The sequence below is a fragment of the Grampus griseus genome (assembly GCF_964374135.1).
Source record: "Grampus griseus genome assembly, chromosome: 8".
Taxonomy (NCBI): Eukaryota; Metazoa; Chordata; class Mammalia; order Artiodactyla; family Delphinidae; genus Grampus; species Grampus griseus.
The window spans coordinates 14255349-14270339 of NC_139002.1; the positions used below are offsets into that span (position 1 = coordinate 14255349).

At 54.2% G+C, this 14991-nt stretch overlaps 1 protein-coding gene across 2 annotated transcripts; it reads right to left on the minus strand.

Annotated features, from left to right (window-relative positions):
- Positions 1 to 429: 429 nt before the first annotated feature.
- NLRX1 (NLR family member X1) lies at positions 430 to 14780 on the minus strand. Of its 2 annotated transcripts, none has more exons than XM_082660778.1 (10): positions 14699 to 14780; positions 12916 to 13043; positions 12281 to 12350; positions 11722 to 11810; positions 10555 to 11174; positions 8976 to 9791; positions 3068 to 3663; positions 2739 to 2825; positions 1697 to 1948; positions 430 to 1383 (listed from the first exon to the last, which is right to left on the minus strand). In XM_082660778.1, the coding sequence occupies exons 2-10, from the start codon at positions 12983 to 12985 to the stop codon at positions 1062 to 1064; spliced, it is 2922 nt and encodes a 973-aa protein (XP_082516904.1). In that variant the 5' UTR covers positions 12986 to 13043; positions 14699 to 14780; the 3' UTR covers positions 430 to 1061. The 2 variants fall into 2 exon arrangements, with proteins under 2 accessions (XP_082516904.1, XP_082516903.1); XM_082660777.1 differs by having other exon boundaries at positions 14603 to 14744.
- Between the last annotated feature and the right edge of the window lie 211 nt (positions 14781 to 14991).

Consider the following 14991-nt stretch of genomic DNA (forward strand, 5'->3'; position numbering starts at 1 on the left):
GAGGATTTCTCCTGGCCTCTTACCTGCAGCTGCCTGCATGGTTGGATCAGCGAGCCAGGCTCAGTGCAGGGACAAGGTCCATCGAAACCAGCTGGCCCTCCCACCTACCCCGCCACGTCCCGCCTCCTCCAAGACGCTGCCTTAGAAGCGGTCGGTAATGGTTAACGGGAAGAGAGTCTTGTCCTCTGGGGAAGTGTGTCTGTCCCTCCTGCCCTATTCTCGAGCCCCGACTTTCTCAGGAGACTCTGCTGCCATCCCAGTTCCCCCTCCGCGCGAGAAAGGTCACTGTAATTGCTGGGCACTGTAATTCCAAGCCTGGAATAAGAGTGTGAGAAGGGGGACAGGAGCCCTATGGCCCAACATGGCCTACCTCCATGCTGACATCTTGTTCTTGCGCCACCCTCAGGGCCTCTGAAACTAGTGCCCAAGAAACATCTGCAACAGAAAGTGGTCAGTGGTTTAACCAGAATGACCAAAACAGTACCCTTTCTTGAAAGCAACAGGCAAAAAAGACTCCACAGTAGTTGGAAGACACAGCTCTTTAATAGCAGCAAGTCAGCACCCACGCCCCTAGGGGCCACCAAGCTTGGGTACCATTGTGAAGGGGAAACAAGGGTGAGGACACAGCACCAGTGAGAGGAAAGTGGCTGCTGGCATCCTGGGTGTCCCAGGGTGTCCCCAGAAAGCATAAAGGCAGGACGCGGAGGCCCTCCAACACATCTGGATGGCAAGGCCCCTGGCAAGGCCGACAAAAGAAGTGTGCCCCCAGGTGGCACAGTCCAAGAGGAGATTGGTGGTGGCGCTACAGGACAAGGTGGGGCCACCAAAACGCCACATCTTTCAGTCCTTCTAGCCGAAGGGAGGGGAAGCGTGTTCCACGACCCTGAAAACCCCAGACTTGGAAGCACTGGTTGGACATGCCCCAGGAGAGCAACTGGCACAGCTGTGCCCATTCCTTTGCCTCCAGCCCTGAAGGGATCTTCCTGGAAGCGGTAGTGCAAGCTACGAGGCCACAGACAGAAGCGGCTTGGGGCCAGGGGACACACACTGCTGCCACTGTCTCAGCTTCCAGGGCCTCCCAGCTGCTCCAGGAGGGCCCTGACCTCGCCCTCCACTCGAAGCAGCTGGGCTTTGCGCCAAGGATTAAGGGTGGCTCCTCGGTTATCTTCCAGATCCCGCAGCAGAAGCTCCAGGTGGCGCCGGACCCGGCCCCGATCCCAGCTGTTGAGGTTCCGCTGGACTTCACCCAGGATCACTGACCAGTACTCGGACACCGCTGTCCCCTCTGTCAGCGACACCACGACCCGGGCACCGCCCTCAGTGGTGCTCCCCAGGTCCCGCAGGGCCTGGCGGCACTCTGAGCTCAGCTCGTTGAAGTAGAGGCTAGCAGGAGAGAGAACAGTAGATGCTGTTCAGCTCTGAGAAGAAGGGGCAGAGGGTGGGTGGACAGAGAGTAAGCGGTCTCATAACAGTTCCCCTGCTTGTGAAATGCAACGGGGTAAGTGTTTGCAATAAGCCAGAGATGGAGGGTGGTGGCCACTGGGAGGCAGGGATGACGCTAGAATTCAGTGGGACCAGGGTCAATAGAAATGGGGCCACTAGGACCCTAGGAGAAATGGTGGTGGAGAATCAGGGCAGGGGAAGGGCCAATCACCAAGGGGTGGGTGGGGAGATGGGAGTGGAGGGCAAGACTCACTGCAGCAGCTCCAGGGAAGGGTGCTCCCGGGCAGCCTTGGCTAAGGCCAGGGCCGCTGTGTCGCCAGCGCCGTTGTAGGCCACATTCAGCTCCTGTAGCTGCTGGTTACGGTCTAGCTGGGCAGCCAGCAGCTCCAGGCCCTCATCCCCAAGGCCCGTGTGCAGCAGAGACAGGTGTTTCAGCGAGGTGTTTCCCGCCAGCCCCTCCACCAGCAGGGCCACACCCGCCGCCGTCAGTGGGTTGTTGGACAGCCTAGGGCCACAAGCACCCCAAGGTTATGAGGGCCCCTAGCAGATGCCCTGTGCTAAGCACTGGGACTTGGGCCAAAACGGTGCACTGCTTGGGGCAGAGACCAGCCTGGACGCAGAGAAATGCAGGCCCAGGTAAAGAGAATGGAGAAACGGGGGTGAGGCTCACCGTAGAGGAGGGAGGGTGGGGTGGAAGCCGGCTTCTCCCTCCCCTCCTCCTGCCTTCCATTCTCCTTTGAGACTCCCCTCTTCCCTCTCCCCTTCCTCGTTACCATGTTCCTTCTTGCTCCTTTTTCCCCCCTTTCCAGCCCCTGCTTCATCCTCCCTTCCTGTTTCCCCATCCCCCTCTCCCTCCCTCCTCATTCACCTCCCCTTCCTCCAACCCAAAATCAGGAACCCAGCGTCTGGGTTACTAGTAAATCAGTCAACACTTTGGGAGCATCTATTGAGTGCCCAGCGTCATGGTCATCCTTGTGAGGCGACAGGGAAAATCCTGGGAGGGAATCAGTGGCGTCGTTACCAGGTAACCAGCCTGGGTGTTATTCCACCCCCCACCCCAGGCTGCTTTTAGCCATGCAAGAGGCTTTTTTAGCACCAATTTATGGCTGGTGGCATCTTTCCCCCTGCTTGGCTGCTTGTACTAGACGTCGTGGGGTGGGGAGTAGGTCAAGGTCTACACTCCCGCCTTCTTTACTACAGCATGGGTGCGCCTGTTCCAGGCATGTTGGGAGGTGGGGAGCTCACCCTTGACCTTAGCTGGCCAGCAGGATGGAGCCCCCTCCCAGGGCACTCACCGCAGGGTGGTAACTTGGCACTGGTCATGCAGCAGCAAGTCTCGGAGGTCCCTGCAGGCCTCGGGGCCCAGGCTGTTGAGTTGCAAGCTGCAGCAGAAGGTGGGCAGAGAGGAGGTGAGAAACCAAGGAAGGAGTTCGGCATGGAGCCTGCCCACCCACCGGGCCCCTCCCTCACCATCCTGCCTCTTGTAGTCCACAGCTGTGTCCCCTTCTGTAGCTCTTGTCACCTCCACCCGTACCAGATCTCACCCCAGCCCCTGGTCCTTCCTCACTCCCTTTGCTTTCCCAAGCACCTTCTCTTCCACCCGTGCACGAGGACAGGGCCTCACCCCAGCTTCCGGGCACGCAGGAAGACAGGCCTGAGCGTGCGCAGCCCGGCAGGATCCAGTTGGCAGGAGGCGAAGTTCACCTCGTCCAGGGCATGCCTTCCACTGCCCAGTACAGCTGCCACCACCATGCACTTGAGGGGTGTCATGCGCACGCCCGCCAGGTTGAGCTGGCGCAGGGAGCTGAGCACCTCGGCGGAGAAGCGCTGATTCTGGAACTCATAGTGGAAGAAGAGGTGGTCAAGGAGCTCCGAGGGGGGCAGCACCTGCCGGCCCAGCTTGCCCAGCTTCTTCTTGATGGCCTGGGCATTCTCCAGGGCATCCAGGGTCTTGATGGGGCAGCCAAGCTGAGCCAGCACTACCCGGTTATGGGCAGAGAGAAGCCCGCCCATGAACATGGGGAAAAGCTCAAAGACCTCATCCTCTGTGGGCTCGTCCGAGCGGCACCGGGGGCCCTCCACACCCAGGATACTGGCACCCATCTGGTCCAGGACGTCGTCATTGTAGTAGTCCTCCTCTCGGAACATCTCCAGCACCATGGCCTGGGCCACTGTCTCACGGCTCTTACCTACCACACGCCCGAACACACGTGGAACCACCTGGAAGAGAAGCAGGGTGAGGGCGCTGCAGCCTACTGCGTGCTGTTCAGCCTTCTGGCCTAAGCTTAAGGTGCAGTCTTCCTGACTGCTCCAGCTTGGTGATCTCCCTTAAACTTGAGCACGACTCGTCTGATCATACTATTCCCCCTGCTGCAGCACCTTCCGTGGCTCCCCACTGCCCATGTGGAATATAAAACTTGGCGTAATTTGGCCCCAACGTGACCTTTCCGGCGTCACCTCTCAACACTCGTCTCACTTACTCCAGACACTGGGAAATTCTTTCTTTTTCCCAAACACCCCGTACATTTTCAAGCCCAAGCGCGGTGGGAAGGAGTTAGCATATATTATGCATTCAGCTTGGTACCGGGCTAGGTGGTTTAAATACATCATCATCTTCAACACCATCATCGTCATCACAGCAGCGATGACGGATGCTGCTCCTACTGCTTCAGACCCTGCACGATTCGGCCTCATGAAATAAAATTCATATTTTAAGGAAAGACAAGAAAAATTTAAACATGAAATTTTTCTCTGCCCATTTGGGCCTCCTCCCTCCCCTCCAGTGTGCATGGTGCATCTGCACTATGCATTTAACTAGACCTCCCCCATGGCAGAAATACCCGCTCAATCATAAAGATCACTTTTTCGCCTTCTGGCGCCAGCCACGTAACTCCTTAGAAGATAACATTCCTTTCTCAATCCTGTAAGGAGTCACAGTGACCCACCACTCGCCTTGTATATGCAGACATCTTCGGTGAACTTTATGTACAATGCCAATATATCATTTTCCTTAAAGATAGAGATTGGTGCAAAACAGACTGCTCAGAGACCTGAGGAGATACTGGGCCTCACCTTGTGGAAGATCTTAGCTTCAATACTTACTTATGATCCTATTAATACTACTAGCTACATTACTTGTATTTGCCTATTTTATAAGATTGCTGTTTCTTGCATTACCAAATGTGTGACTGAGTCTCAGATAAAATTAACGATGAGGGGCTTCCCTGGTGGTGCAGTGGTTGAGAGTCCGCCTGCCGATGCAGGGGACACGGGTTCGTGCCCCGATCCGGGAAGGTCCCACATGCCGCGGAGCGGCTGGGCCCGTGAGCCATGGCCGCTGAGCCTGCGCGTCCGGAGCCTGTGCTCCGCAACGGGAGAGGCCACAACAGGGAGAGGCCCGCGTACCACACACACACAAAAATTAACGATGATTAGGTGACTTGAAACAATTGATCAAATATATAGTTCTATAAGATGAATGACTGTAATAGTGTAACTCTAGATAAGGGAAGAAACAAGAGGGAACCGTTCCTTGGATCACAACGGACTAGTAAGAGGTCCAGAGGATTTTGGCTACTGTTAATAGGGTCTAGTCCACTAATAGCACATTGAGTGACCTATCAGTGAAATCCTTGCCTGACCTGGGAATGAGCATGCCTAGTGCTGTGGAACAAATAGGTCACGAAATGCCTCCCAAACCTTGGTTGAAACTAAGACTGAAAGGGAAGGGATTGTAAAATAAAGAATGTCGCCCACCACCCAATTCTACGAAGTCAAGTCATTAGCCACTGCAGTCACTGGCTACAACAACCTTGAAAGGAATTCAGGGCGAAGATGAGGATAAGGTACTGTGTGCTTTGGGAAAACTGACAGAACTGGTCCTTAGATATTTCAGGAGAAATTTTTACGAACCCGGATTCTTGCATCTTTCCATACTTAGAAAAGCACTAAAACCATTAACTGAGATGTCTGTTCCTCGTGACTAGGTGCAATTTTCTACTGCGATGTGTGTTTGATTACACATACCCCCGTTGCCAAAATCACATATATTGAATACGTTGGCCTCCCTCTTTATGTCTTTGGAATAGTTCTCAAAACTCTCTGAGAGACTGTCTTCTGGGTTATAATCCTCAGATTGGCTTGAATTAAAATTTCCATTTCTTTCTTAGATGTGTTAGGGAACCGTTGACTAAAACCACCCGCCTTGGCCAGGCACGATGATGTCCACTTGCATGAGTTGTCTCACAACAGGAGTTCCCAATAAGGAACATGGTGCTGCTGTCAAAAACTAGAGAATTCAGGAGGGGCCAAAAAGAGGGAGGAGATGCCAGCCCCATAATATTGTCCTACCAACCTCCCAGAATCCTTGGTGCTGGAATCCATCTTGGCTGAGACACGCGTGCCACCAGGAAGGACCTTGAGTCAGACTAAATAGGGGCCAAGCAAGATGAATGGCCAGAGACAACCCAGAAACTAACCCCATTACCATAAAACCTGCGACTACAAGCCACATGGCAGAGCAGTTCTCCTGGGCTCCCTTACACCACTGCTCTCTGCCTGGGCGGCCCTTCCCAATAAAGTCTTTTGCTTTGTCAGTACGTGTGTCTCCTCAGACAATTGATTTCCGAGTGTTACACAAGCACTTGCTCTCAGGGACATCCCTGGTGGTGCAGTGGTTAAGAATCCACCTGCCAATGGAGGGGACACGGGTTCGAGCCCTGGTCCGGGAAGATCCCACATACTGCGAAGCAACTAAGCCCGTGCACCACAACTACTGAGCCTGCCCTCTAGAGCCCGCGAGCCACAGCTACTGAAGCTCGCGCGCCTAGAGCCCGTGCTCTGCAACAAGAGAAGCCACTGCAATGAGAAGCCCGCTACACCGCAACGAAGAGTAGCCCCCGCTCACTGCAACTACAGAAAGCCCGCACACAGAAACAAAGACCCAATGCAGCCTAAATAAATAAATAAGTTTATTTTTAAAAAAAAAAAAAAACAGGTCGCTCTCAGGCCCTGGAAGGGGTCCCCCTTCTGGCAACAGATGAACTATTGATCAATTTTTCATTGACAGGCCCCTGTCAGCCCCGGCGCCTTCATGACAGCCTCTCACCCTCGCTCACTCTGCTGTCCTCTCTGCTTCTCTCTCTCTCTCTTTTTTGTTTTTTGACAGTGCCAAGGTTCTTCCTCCTTCAGAGCTGTGCCCTCTTCCTGGAGTGTTCCCCCCACACCCAGTTCTTCTGGCTAATCCTCCAGGGATCAGATTAAAAGCCCTTCCTGCAGAGAGGCTTTACTTATCCCCCCAAACCAGGTCCCCCCTCCCCCCTTACACACTTCCATAGCACCTGGAACTTTGTTTTCCAGGCACTTCCCAGAAATTTTAATCCCATGGTTATGTTGACATGTTTATGTTGAGACTGTATGATCAGAAAAGGCAGAAACCTGGGGTCCTGTTGCTTTTTCCTCCGAATCTAACACATTGCCTGGCACTCAATATTTGTTGAAGAACTGAATGTTTGGGAGCTGCCATCCTTGCAGTGGTTCTGAAAGGAAAAGAGAGGTCCATTCCTCTGGCAGGAGCCACCAGGTTGTTTTGTGGCACCTCCTCTCATGTGTTTTCTTCACTTTTTACAGGCGAGGTTCCCACCATGGAGGTTATAGTGCCCCTCCCCCAACAAGCATCTGGAGACAAGACACAAAAACTGTCACTCTGGGAAAATGAAACAATAGGCTCATAAAGAAACAGATGGGACCCATCCTCTGCTAGGCAACCCTTCCTCCGAGAGGGCTTAGGGGTGTGGTGTCCCCTTAAGTAACTGAGTGGCTTTCTGAATCCTGTCAGGAGACCACAGCCTCTCACTGCAATCCAGATGATGCAAGCAGATCCTCAAAGAGGTGGGTGGCCTCAGCAATGGCCATTACCTCCCTGCCTGAGGCAATGGTGTAAGAAGGGATGGGCTGCCTGAGACTGTTTTTGTGTTTAACAAACAATTAAATAGCGCTTACTATGTGCCAGGTCCTGCAGATGAAGACATTTAATCCTCATATGGGGCCAATGATATAGATTCTATTATTATCTATTATTATTCATTTAACAGATAAGGACCTTGGGGCACAGAGAGGTTAAGTAACTTGTACAAGGTCACACAGCTAGTAAGTGGCAGAGCCTGGATGTGAACCAGGTAGCTGCGTTACAGAATCCCTGTTTTTAACCCTGAGGCTTTGCTGCCTATAAAAAGGAAAACTTGTTAAAATGTTGTCAGCTCACCAGGGCTCTGCTTCCCCAAGACCGATTACTGAAACATTTCTAAAGAGAACCAGGGTTACCTAGCAAGGCGCCATAGCTTCCTAGAAATATCCATAGCACATCAATAAAGTTTGGCGGAAAGGGCACAGGATTCAGAAACACAAAACCTGCACTCAGATCCCAGTCATTCTCCTTACTATCTGAGTGACCTTGGTCAAGTTACTTAGCCTCTGTGAGCGCCAGTTTCCTCATCTATAAAAGGGATCATAGGGCTTCCCTGGTGGTGCAGTGGTTAAGAATCCGCCTGCCAACGCAGGAGACATGGGTTCGAGCCCTGGTCCGGGAAGATCCCACATGCCGCGGAGCAACTAAGCCCGTGCGCCACAACTACTGAGCCTGCGCTCTAGAGCCCGAGAGCTACAACTACTGAGCCCACGTGCCACAACTACTGAAGCCCATGTACCTAGAGCCCGTGCTCCACAACAAGAAAAGCCAGCGCAACAAGCAGTCCAAGCACCACAACAAAGAGTAACCCCCCCTCGTCGCAACTAGAGAAAAGCCCACGCGCAGCAACAAAGACCCAATGCAGCCAAAAATAAATAATTTTTTTTAAAAAAGGGATCATAATTATATTTCATTTACAAGGCACCCGGCAGACATCAGCCGAAAGTGGCTACTTCTTCCCATCAAAAACTTAGTACATCCGCCCTGCTCACAGCACAGTCCTCAGGCCTGTAATTTGGTTTCTGGAGCAGACCTGCACCCAGGATGGACTGTCCTAAGCCAATTACCAATGCCATTTATCCTCCTGGTATAAATGAATAAAACGGCATCTGCTTTATAAACCTGCCTCTGGTGATTAAGTTAGGATGAGACATCACTCCCAGCGTCTAATCATCTCTGAGGAACAGATACAATTGGGTTTCTGGACCTGCAAAACACAGGACAGACCCTGGACAGTAGTGACCCCTGCTGCCCAGCAACAAAGACTAGGAGGAGAGAGGCAAAAAACAAAAAAAACCAAAAACAAATAAAAACCTATCATTAGAGTTATGGGATTGTTATGAAAGTCTCTGCACCCTTAGATTCCCCTCCAAGCCTTCCCCAGCCTGCGGCTTCTCTCTCCCCCTTCCTTATGACCCATTCCCACTAAAAGCCAGATTGCCCAAATCTGAAACAGAGCCAAGAAGAGGATTCACGGTCATGCAGGAAGAAGCAGTTTCCTTCTGGGCAGGAGCAAGAGTGAACGAGGAGGATGGGGGCCGGCAGCCTGGGATCCTAGGGCTGTTACCTTGAGCAGGTTGAATAGCAGGGGCAGGGCCCGCAGGGGCAGCAGCTTGGCCATGATGCCCAGGACCAGGCTGACATCCTCCCCGACACGGCTCACGAGCTCGGCCACTTCCTTGCCCACTCGCTGCAGAGTCGTCTTCCGCAAACCCAGCACAATGTAGAGGGCAGCCAGGTATTCCTGCATGGCGGGCACAGTGAACACGAAGGTACCCAGGTGCCCTGGCTCAACGCTCGGGGCCAGAAAAAACCTCAGGGCATCCCGGCGGAACACATGCAGCAGCTGAAACTCCTCTTCCGTCTGGATGCCAGCTTCCAGGCAGCCACGGACATCCTCTTCAGAGAAGTACGTCTTGCGGGAGGACACCCCCTCGTAGGCCAACTTGCCCATGGTTTGGGCTGCATAGGCCATCAGGGACAACTTGGAGGGGTCAGTGCTGTCCAGCATCTCCCCACTGAAGTTTAGATGCAGGAAGCTGGTGTAGATGCTCGTGAGGGTCTGGCCAGCTGGTGTGGGAGCGTGCAGGAAGTGCAGGGTGGCACAGACAAGCCAGCAATAGGAGGGCAGGAAGCAGGCAGTGGCGATCTGGTGGTGCCCCTCCAGGTTCCGGGAGAGCATCTGCACCAGGTGGTCACGCTGAGCCGGCGTGGCTGAGAACCCCCCAGCTCCGTGCCCGCAGTCTGGCTGTTTGAAGCGGAGCTGGAAGTAGAGCTTCTGTAGGTTGGTATCGGAGAAGCCACAGATCTCGCCATAGCGGTCCACATACTTGCTGGGGATGCGGCCAATGGCAGAGGGCCGGGTGGTCACCAGAATGCTGGCCTGGGAAGAGCATGGTTGAGAGTTAAGAAAGACCCTTGTGGGCTTCCCTGGTGGCTCAGTGGTTAAGAATCCGCCTGCCAATGCAGGGGACACGGGTTCGAGCCCTGGTCCGGGAAGATCTCTCATGCTGCGGAGCAAGTAAGCCCGTGAGTCACAACTACTGAGCCTGCGCTCTAGAGCCTGCGAGCCACAACTACTGAGCCCACGTGCCGCAACTACTGAAGCCCGTGCGCCTAGAGCCCGTTCTCTGCAACAAGAGAAGCCACCGCAATGAGAAGCCCGCGCACCGCAACGAAGAGTAGCCCCCACTCACCGCAACTTGAGAAACCCGTGCACAGCAACGAAGACCCAACGCAGCCAAAAATAAATAAGATAAACAAATTTATAAAAAAGAAAAAAAAGACCCTTGTGTCCTGATTGCCTCACTTGCCAGGGCGTCCCTGAAGACTGAGTGTTCAAGGATGAAGATAATGACGACCACAGTAGTTATAACTCACACTTACTGAGCACCCACTATGATCCAGGGCGCTGTGCTAAGCACTTCATAGGCAGTATCTCGTTTGTTCAGTACAACTCAAGGAGAAAAGGAAACAGAAGCCTGGAGAAGTTACTGACTTGCTCAGTCCCACGGCTTGGAAGTGGAGAGGCAGGATTTGAACTAACCCAGAGCCTACGTTCCTACCCATTAAGCATGCGGACTCAGGACACGAAAATCCTGAGGGGGCAAATTGGGGACAGTGGAGGCAGAGCAGGGTGCACTCACCTCGGGCAACATGTATTTGCGTAGCAGGTTGACGATGATGGCAGCTGGAGCCTCTGACTCCTCCGGGTCACTGCAAAGCCCTGTGCCTGCCAACCGGAAATCAAGGTTGAGGTGCTCCAAGCCGTGGAGCACAAAGAGCAGGCAGGAACCAGCAGCGGCCATCAGAGGCAGAATCTCCTTCAGGGGTGTGTAGCGCTGGGCCACAAGTTGGCACAAGGAGGCCGGCGCAGGGCCCAGGGATGACAGGTCCTCGCAGGAGAAGGGGATCAGCAGCTTGAAGGCTGGCAGCCGCCCGTAACACCAGTCCAGGACCATCTTGCGCACCAGCGTGCTCTTGCCTGTGCCCACTGTCCCGTAGAGCACCACCGTCTGCACGCGGCGCCCACAGGCATCTGGGTCAAAGAGTTGAGACAGGGCCAGTGGGGGGAGCCCAGCAGAGGGTGGCTGATGCTCCAGGGCCAGCTCAGCCAGTGGGCGAAGCAGCTCATCAGGGGTGCTCTCGCGGATCACAGGGTCTACGTGGACCGTGTCTAGTGCAAAGGTTGGGCCGAACTGGCGCTCTTCCCTGGGCAGCCGGCTGAACCACTCGGCCAGGTTCTGGCGGTGCCGCTGGATAGCTTCTGGATGGGAAGGCAAAGGGAATATGTCAGGGAGAGGGGCTGAGAAATGCAGGAGCTTAAGGAGGTGGTAGGGTCAGGCTGCAGGGTCAAGACACAGCACCAGGAGATGCCAGGACCCACAGTGGTGCTGGACACACAGGACTCCCTCAGACTGTCCAGAAAGTTTGGACCCCCGTGGCAGAAAGTGGGAAGCCATGGAACGAGTGAGGGTGAGTCTGGGCTGACTGGCTGTATGATTATCCATGTGTGATCTTCACCTGACCGCTAGAGGCAGTGTGTTGAAGGTAGGGATGTTATATCCCTCCCAGTGCTTTGTACCTCGTAAGTGTGCACTGCATGAATGTTGCAGGAAGGGATACATGGGCAGATGGATAATGGGGCCAGGGAGAGTGGGTCCACTAATGGCTGATTGTAATGGATCCTCTATACCTCCTTCCTGCTTGTTTCTCTCTCCAAGCCCTTCTTCCCCACGTTCCCTGAACCCACCCCCACACTGGGAGCCCAGCAGCCCCTCTCCTCAGGCTGACTGAGGAGCCAGTCCCTTTACCAGCTGCAGCGATGCCCTGGAACAACTGTCCGTGCCTCCCTGATGGGGGACCACTGCCCGCTGAGCTTCCGTGATGGCGTATAAAGGCCCTGTGAGCAAGGAAAAGGGATGAGCTGGGGCTTGGCTACTGGGCTCAGGCTCTGCACAGGCTCAGAGTCCAGGCCTGCCTGGACTGATGAACTGCTGGCTTCCTGAGATCCAGGCCTGACTCTGGACAACCAAGTCCAGAGCCTCATCTGACTCTCATACCCTTCCCAGGGCCTGAGGTCTTGCCCCTACCCCTCCAGTCCCCCACTGCTGACTGCCTGCCTGGAACTCAGACTGACCACTGCCAGACTCCACCCACTTCCCACCGGTCCTCCCTCTGGCTGACCACTGTGACTTGTACTCTGGATGATATAAGCTAACTTCCGCTTAGGCCTGGTAGCTGAGTCTGTACCCTCTCCAGCCCCGGAAAACCAACTCTCCCCAGGAGATCAAGCTCTCTCCAAGTCCTGACCCTTCCCAGGCTACTCTGCTGTGCCCAGATGTGTCCTAAGGTATGACACTGAGGCCTCACCTCGGGGGCCCAAGGGGGCGCTCCCCTTTAAGGGGCCACCTCCAGTGGATCAGGAAGGGGATCCGTTCATCTACAGAGAGAAAGCAGAAGGAAGAAACAGCATCCAGAATTCACCCGCATTAGCTCAACAATACACAGACCCCACATCTACATCAAAGCCCCATCACTTGCTCTCATAGCATCATGTACTGCCCCTTTGTAGCAGTCATTATGAAATTTTATATTTCATCATGTAATTATTTGATTAACATTCATTCACACACTCACCCCCATTCCTCCATGAGAGCAGGGATCACATCTGTTTCGGTTCACAAGTACCTACTTAGAACTTAGCATGGGGTCTGGCACGTAGCAGGCACTCAATAAATACTCATTGAATGCAAAATGAAATCAGACAAGTGTTCCTGGACTTATGTAGCTACAGGGACACTCAAAGATCATCTAGTCTGACTCCCTTAGTTTAGGATGGGAAAAAGGAAGCTCAGGGAGGTACGGTGACTTGTCCAAGGCCAACAGCTAGTAAATCACGGAGCTGGGACTAGCATGCCTGGTGTCTGGATCCCTTCTCTCTTGGAGGTGCCATCTGGACTCTGGAAAGGGAGAAGTGGCAACAGAAACCCCTGCTTCCTGCTCACCTGCTGGCTGGAGTACTCTTCCCAGACCAGGGCCCCAAGAGGCCCTAGGCAAATGGCAGCCCCACCTCATGGCAGGAGAGAAGGTCAAGGCCTGGGGGACTGAGCACACCACCTTCTATCCTGTTCCGCTGCAGGAAGAATGGTGTGAATGGACCCCACACACCCCCACTTTCCCACCCCACCTCTCATGCAGGCCAAGGGAGGCCCTTCCTCCTCAGGAGCACATCAGTCTTTCCTTAAATGCCAGCATCGCCAAGGCCCTGGCCTGGCTTTCAGACCTCTCTCCTCTACATTCCCCACCTGAGTGATCCTACCACCCACTGGTTCTCCCCTGAGGCTTCACGATCACCTTTCTCCTGAATTCCAGCCTAGTGAACTGTTTATTTAGGTGTCCTTTACTTTGCTTGGCTGCCAGCACGCTCCTATGAGTCCTGTGTTCATTTTCAGTGGCTTTTCTGAGCCAGCGTTTTCCAGTAACAATCATCTATTCTCCTCTGAAGTTTTTCCCTAGCTATCAGGTCTTTAGCTGAGTTTTAATGGTTTGATCATTTTATCTTCTCTGTGACTTTTACGTAACCTGCCTTTGAGGCTGGCATAAATTATAGATAAATGAATGAATGACTTCCTATTTGATATCTCCATATGAACATCCTGCCAGTGCTTCAAGCCGCACGCTCGCGGAACTGAACTCAGCATCCCTCCTCCCCTTCCAGTTACTTTACTGCAAATCTTCCCAATCACGTGATTTCTACTCGAAATCTGACCTCTTTGTCTTCAAATCCTTCCCCCCTCCTTCACACAGTAGAAACAGCCCTGCCAGTTCCTCATCCCAGTACTTTGCCAGCCTGTTCCTATTGCATAATCCCTACCACCCTGTGCTAACTTAGACCCTCCTCCTCCTTAGTGGCCTCTGCCTTCAGTCTCATTCCATTCCCATTCCTGATCCCAGACACCAATCGCCTCCCTAAAATCCTAGGTTATGTAGCGTCCAAACACCTGGCCCACACCAGCTATTTTCCTGAGTTTCCCCCTGACCCGTACCTCACCGGCCAGGCTTACTGAATTCTTGCTCCCACTTCCCTAACTTTGTTCATACTCTTTCATCAGCTTGGAATGACCTTTCTCCCCTGTCAGAATCCTACCCAATCTTTTCAGAACCTGGTCAAAGGTCCTCTCTCCTGGGAAGTCTTTCCTGATCCCTCTGAGCTCCCTTAAATGAAGCATACAGCTATCTGGCACCTGGTCTCCACTGAGATGTGACTCCTTAAGGGCAGAGCACACTTAGGGAGAATTGGGTGCATTGGGCCCTATTGCCAGCAGGGCCAACCAGTGGAGGCGCAGCTTGGGGCTCAGACCAGGAGTCCCGGCGTCGGGGGCGGGAGTATAGAAGGGTTAAGAGACGGCCCTGGAAGGCTGGAAAAGCTTGGGGAAACTAGCTCAGTGGGATAAAATCAGTTGCAGGGCCTCTGACTCAAGATGGGACTGGCGGTGGGGATGGGGGCATGAGGCCAATTGTCGGAAGATCACCGCTGGTCTCCAGGGCAGTGAGAAAAGGAGAGGGCACAGCAGGAAAGGTACGGGGTCTGTGCTCGCACAGGTCCAGAGCTCCTCCTCTTAAACTGGGTCCCAGCTTTCCTAGTTCTAGTTGGTTTCAGAGCCCAAGAGTAAAGCCCGCCTTAATGCCCACCTCTCAGAGCACCGGCTGCGTCCCACGCGTCCCCAGCCGCCAGCTCCTAGTGGCACTAGCCCAGCACCGCCCCGCCCCTGCTACTTAGACCTTTACCGCCGCTGCCCAGGCCCGGGAGCCTGTCGCCGCCAGAGTCTCCCGCTTGCTCCCAGAGGCCCCGGCGCGCGCGGCGCTTCCTGCACGCCCCGCCCGCCTGCGCGGAGCCCTGCCAGCCCTGGCATCCGGCCCGGCAGCGGGCAAGCGCGAGCACGACCCCAGGCGCTCCGAGCCGCCGGGTCCTGGGAGGAGGGAGATGGCGAGAGGGGCTAGTGTCCCGGAGAGCAGGCCCGGGGCGGGGACTTCTTCGCCATCTGTCTCTCCTCCCCGCACCCTCGGTGGTACAGCCCTCC

Bases quoted from the DNA above. Each gene is read 5' to 3' on its own strand.
- NLRX1 (XM_082660778.1), bottom strand. From the start codon at position 12,985: ATGAGGTGGGGCTGCCATTTGCCTAGGGCCTCTTGGGGCCCTGGTCTG. The intron at 12,351-12,915 runs GTGAGCAGGAAG...TTCTCTCTGTAG, and splicing joins AAGAGTACTCCAGCCAGCAG to ATGAACGGATCCCCTTCCTG. The intron at 9,792-10,554 runs GTGAGTGCACCC...TGCTCTTCCCAG, and splicing joins GCAAATACATGTTGCCCGAG to GCCAGCATTCTGGTGACCAC.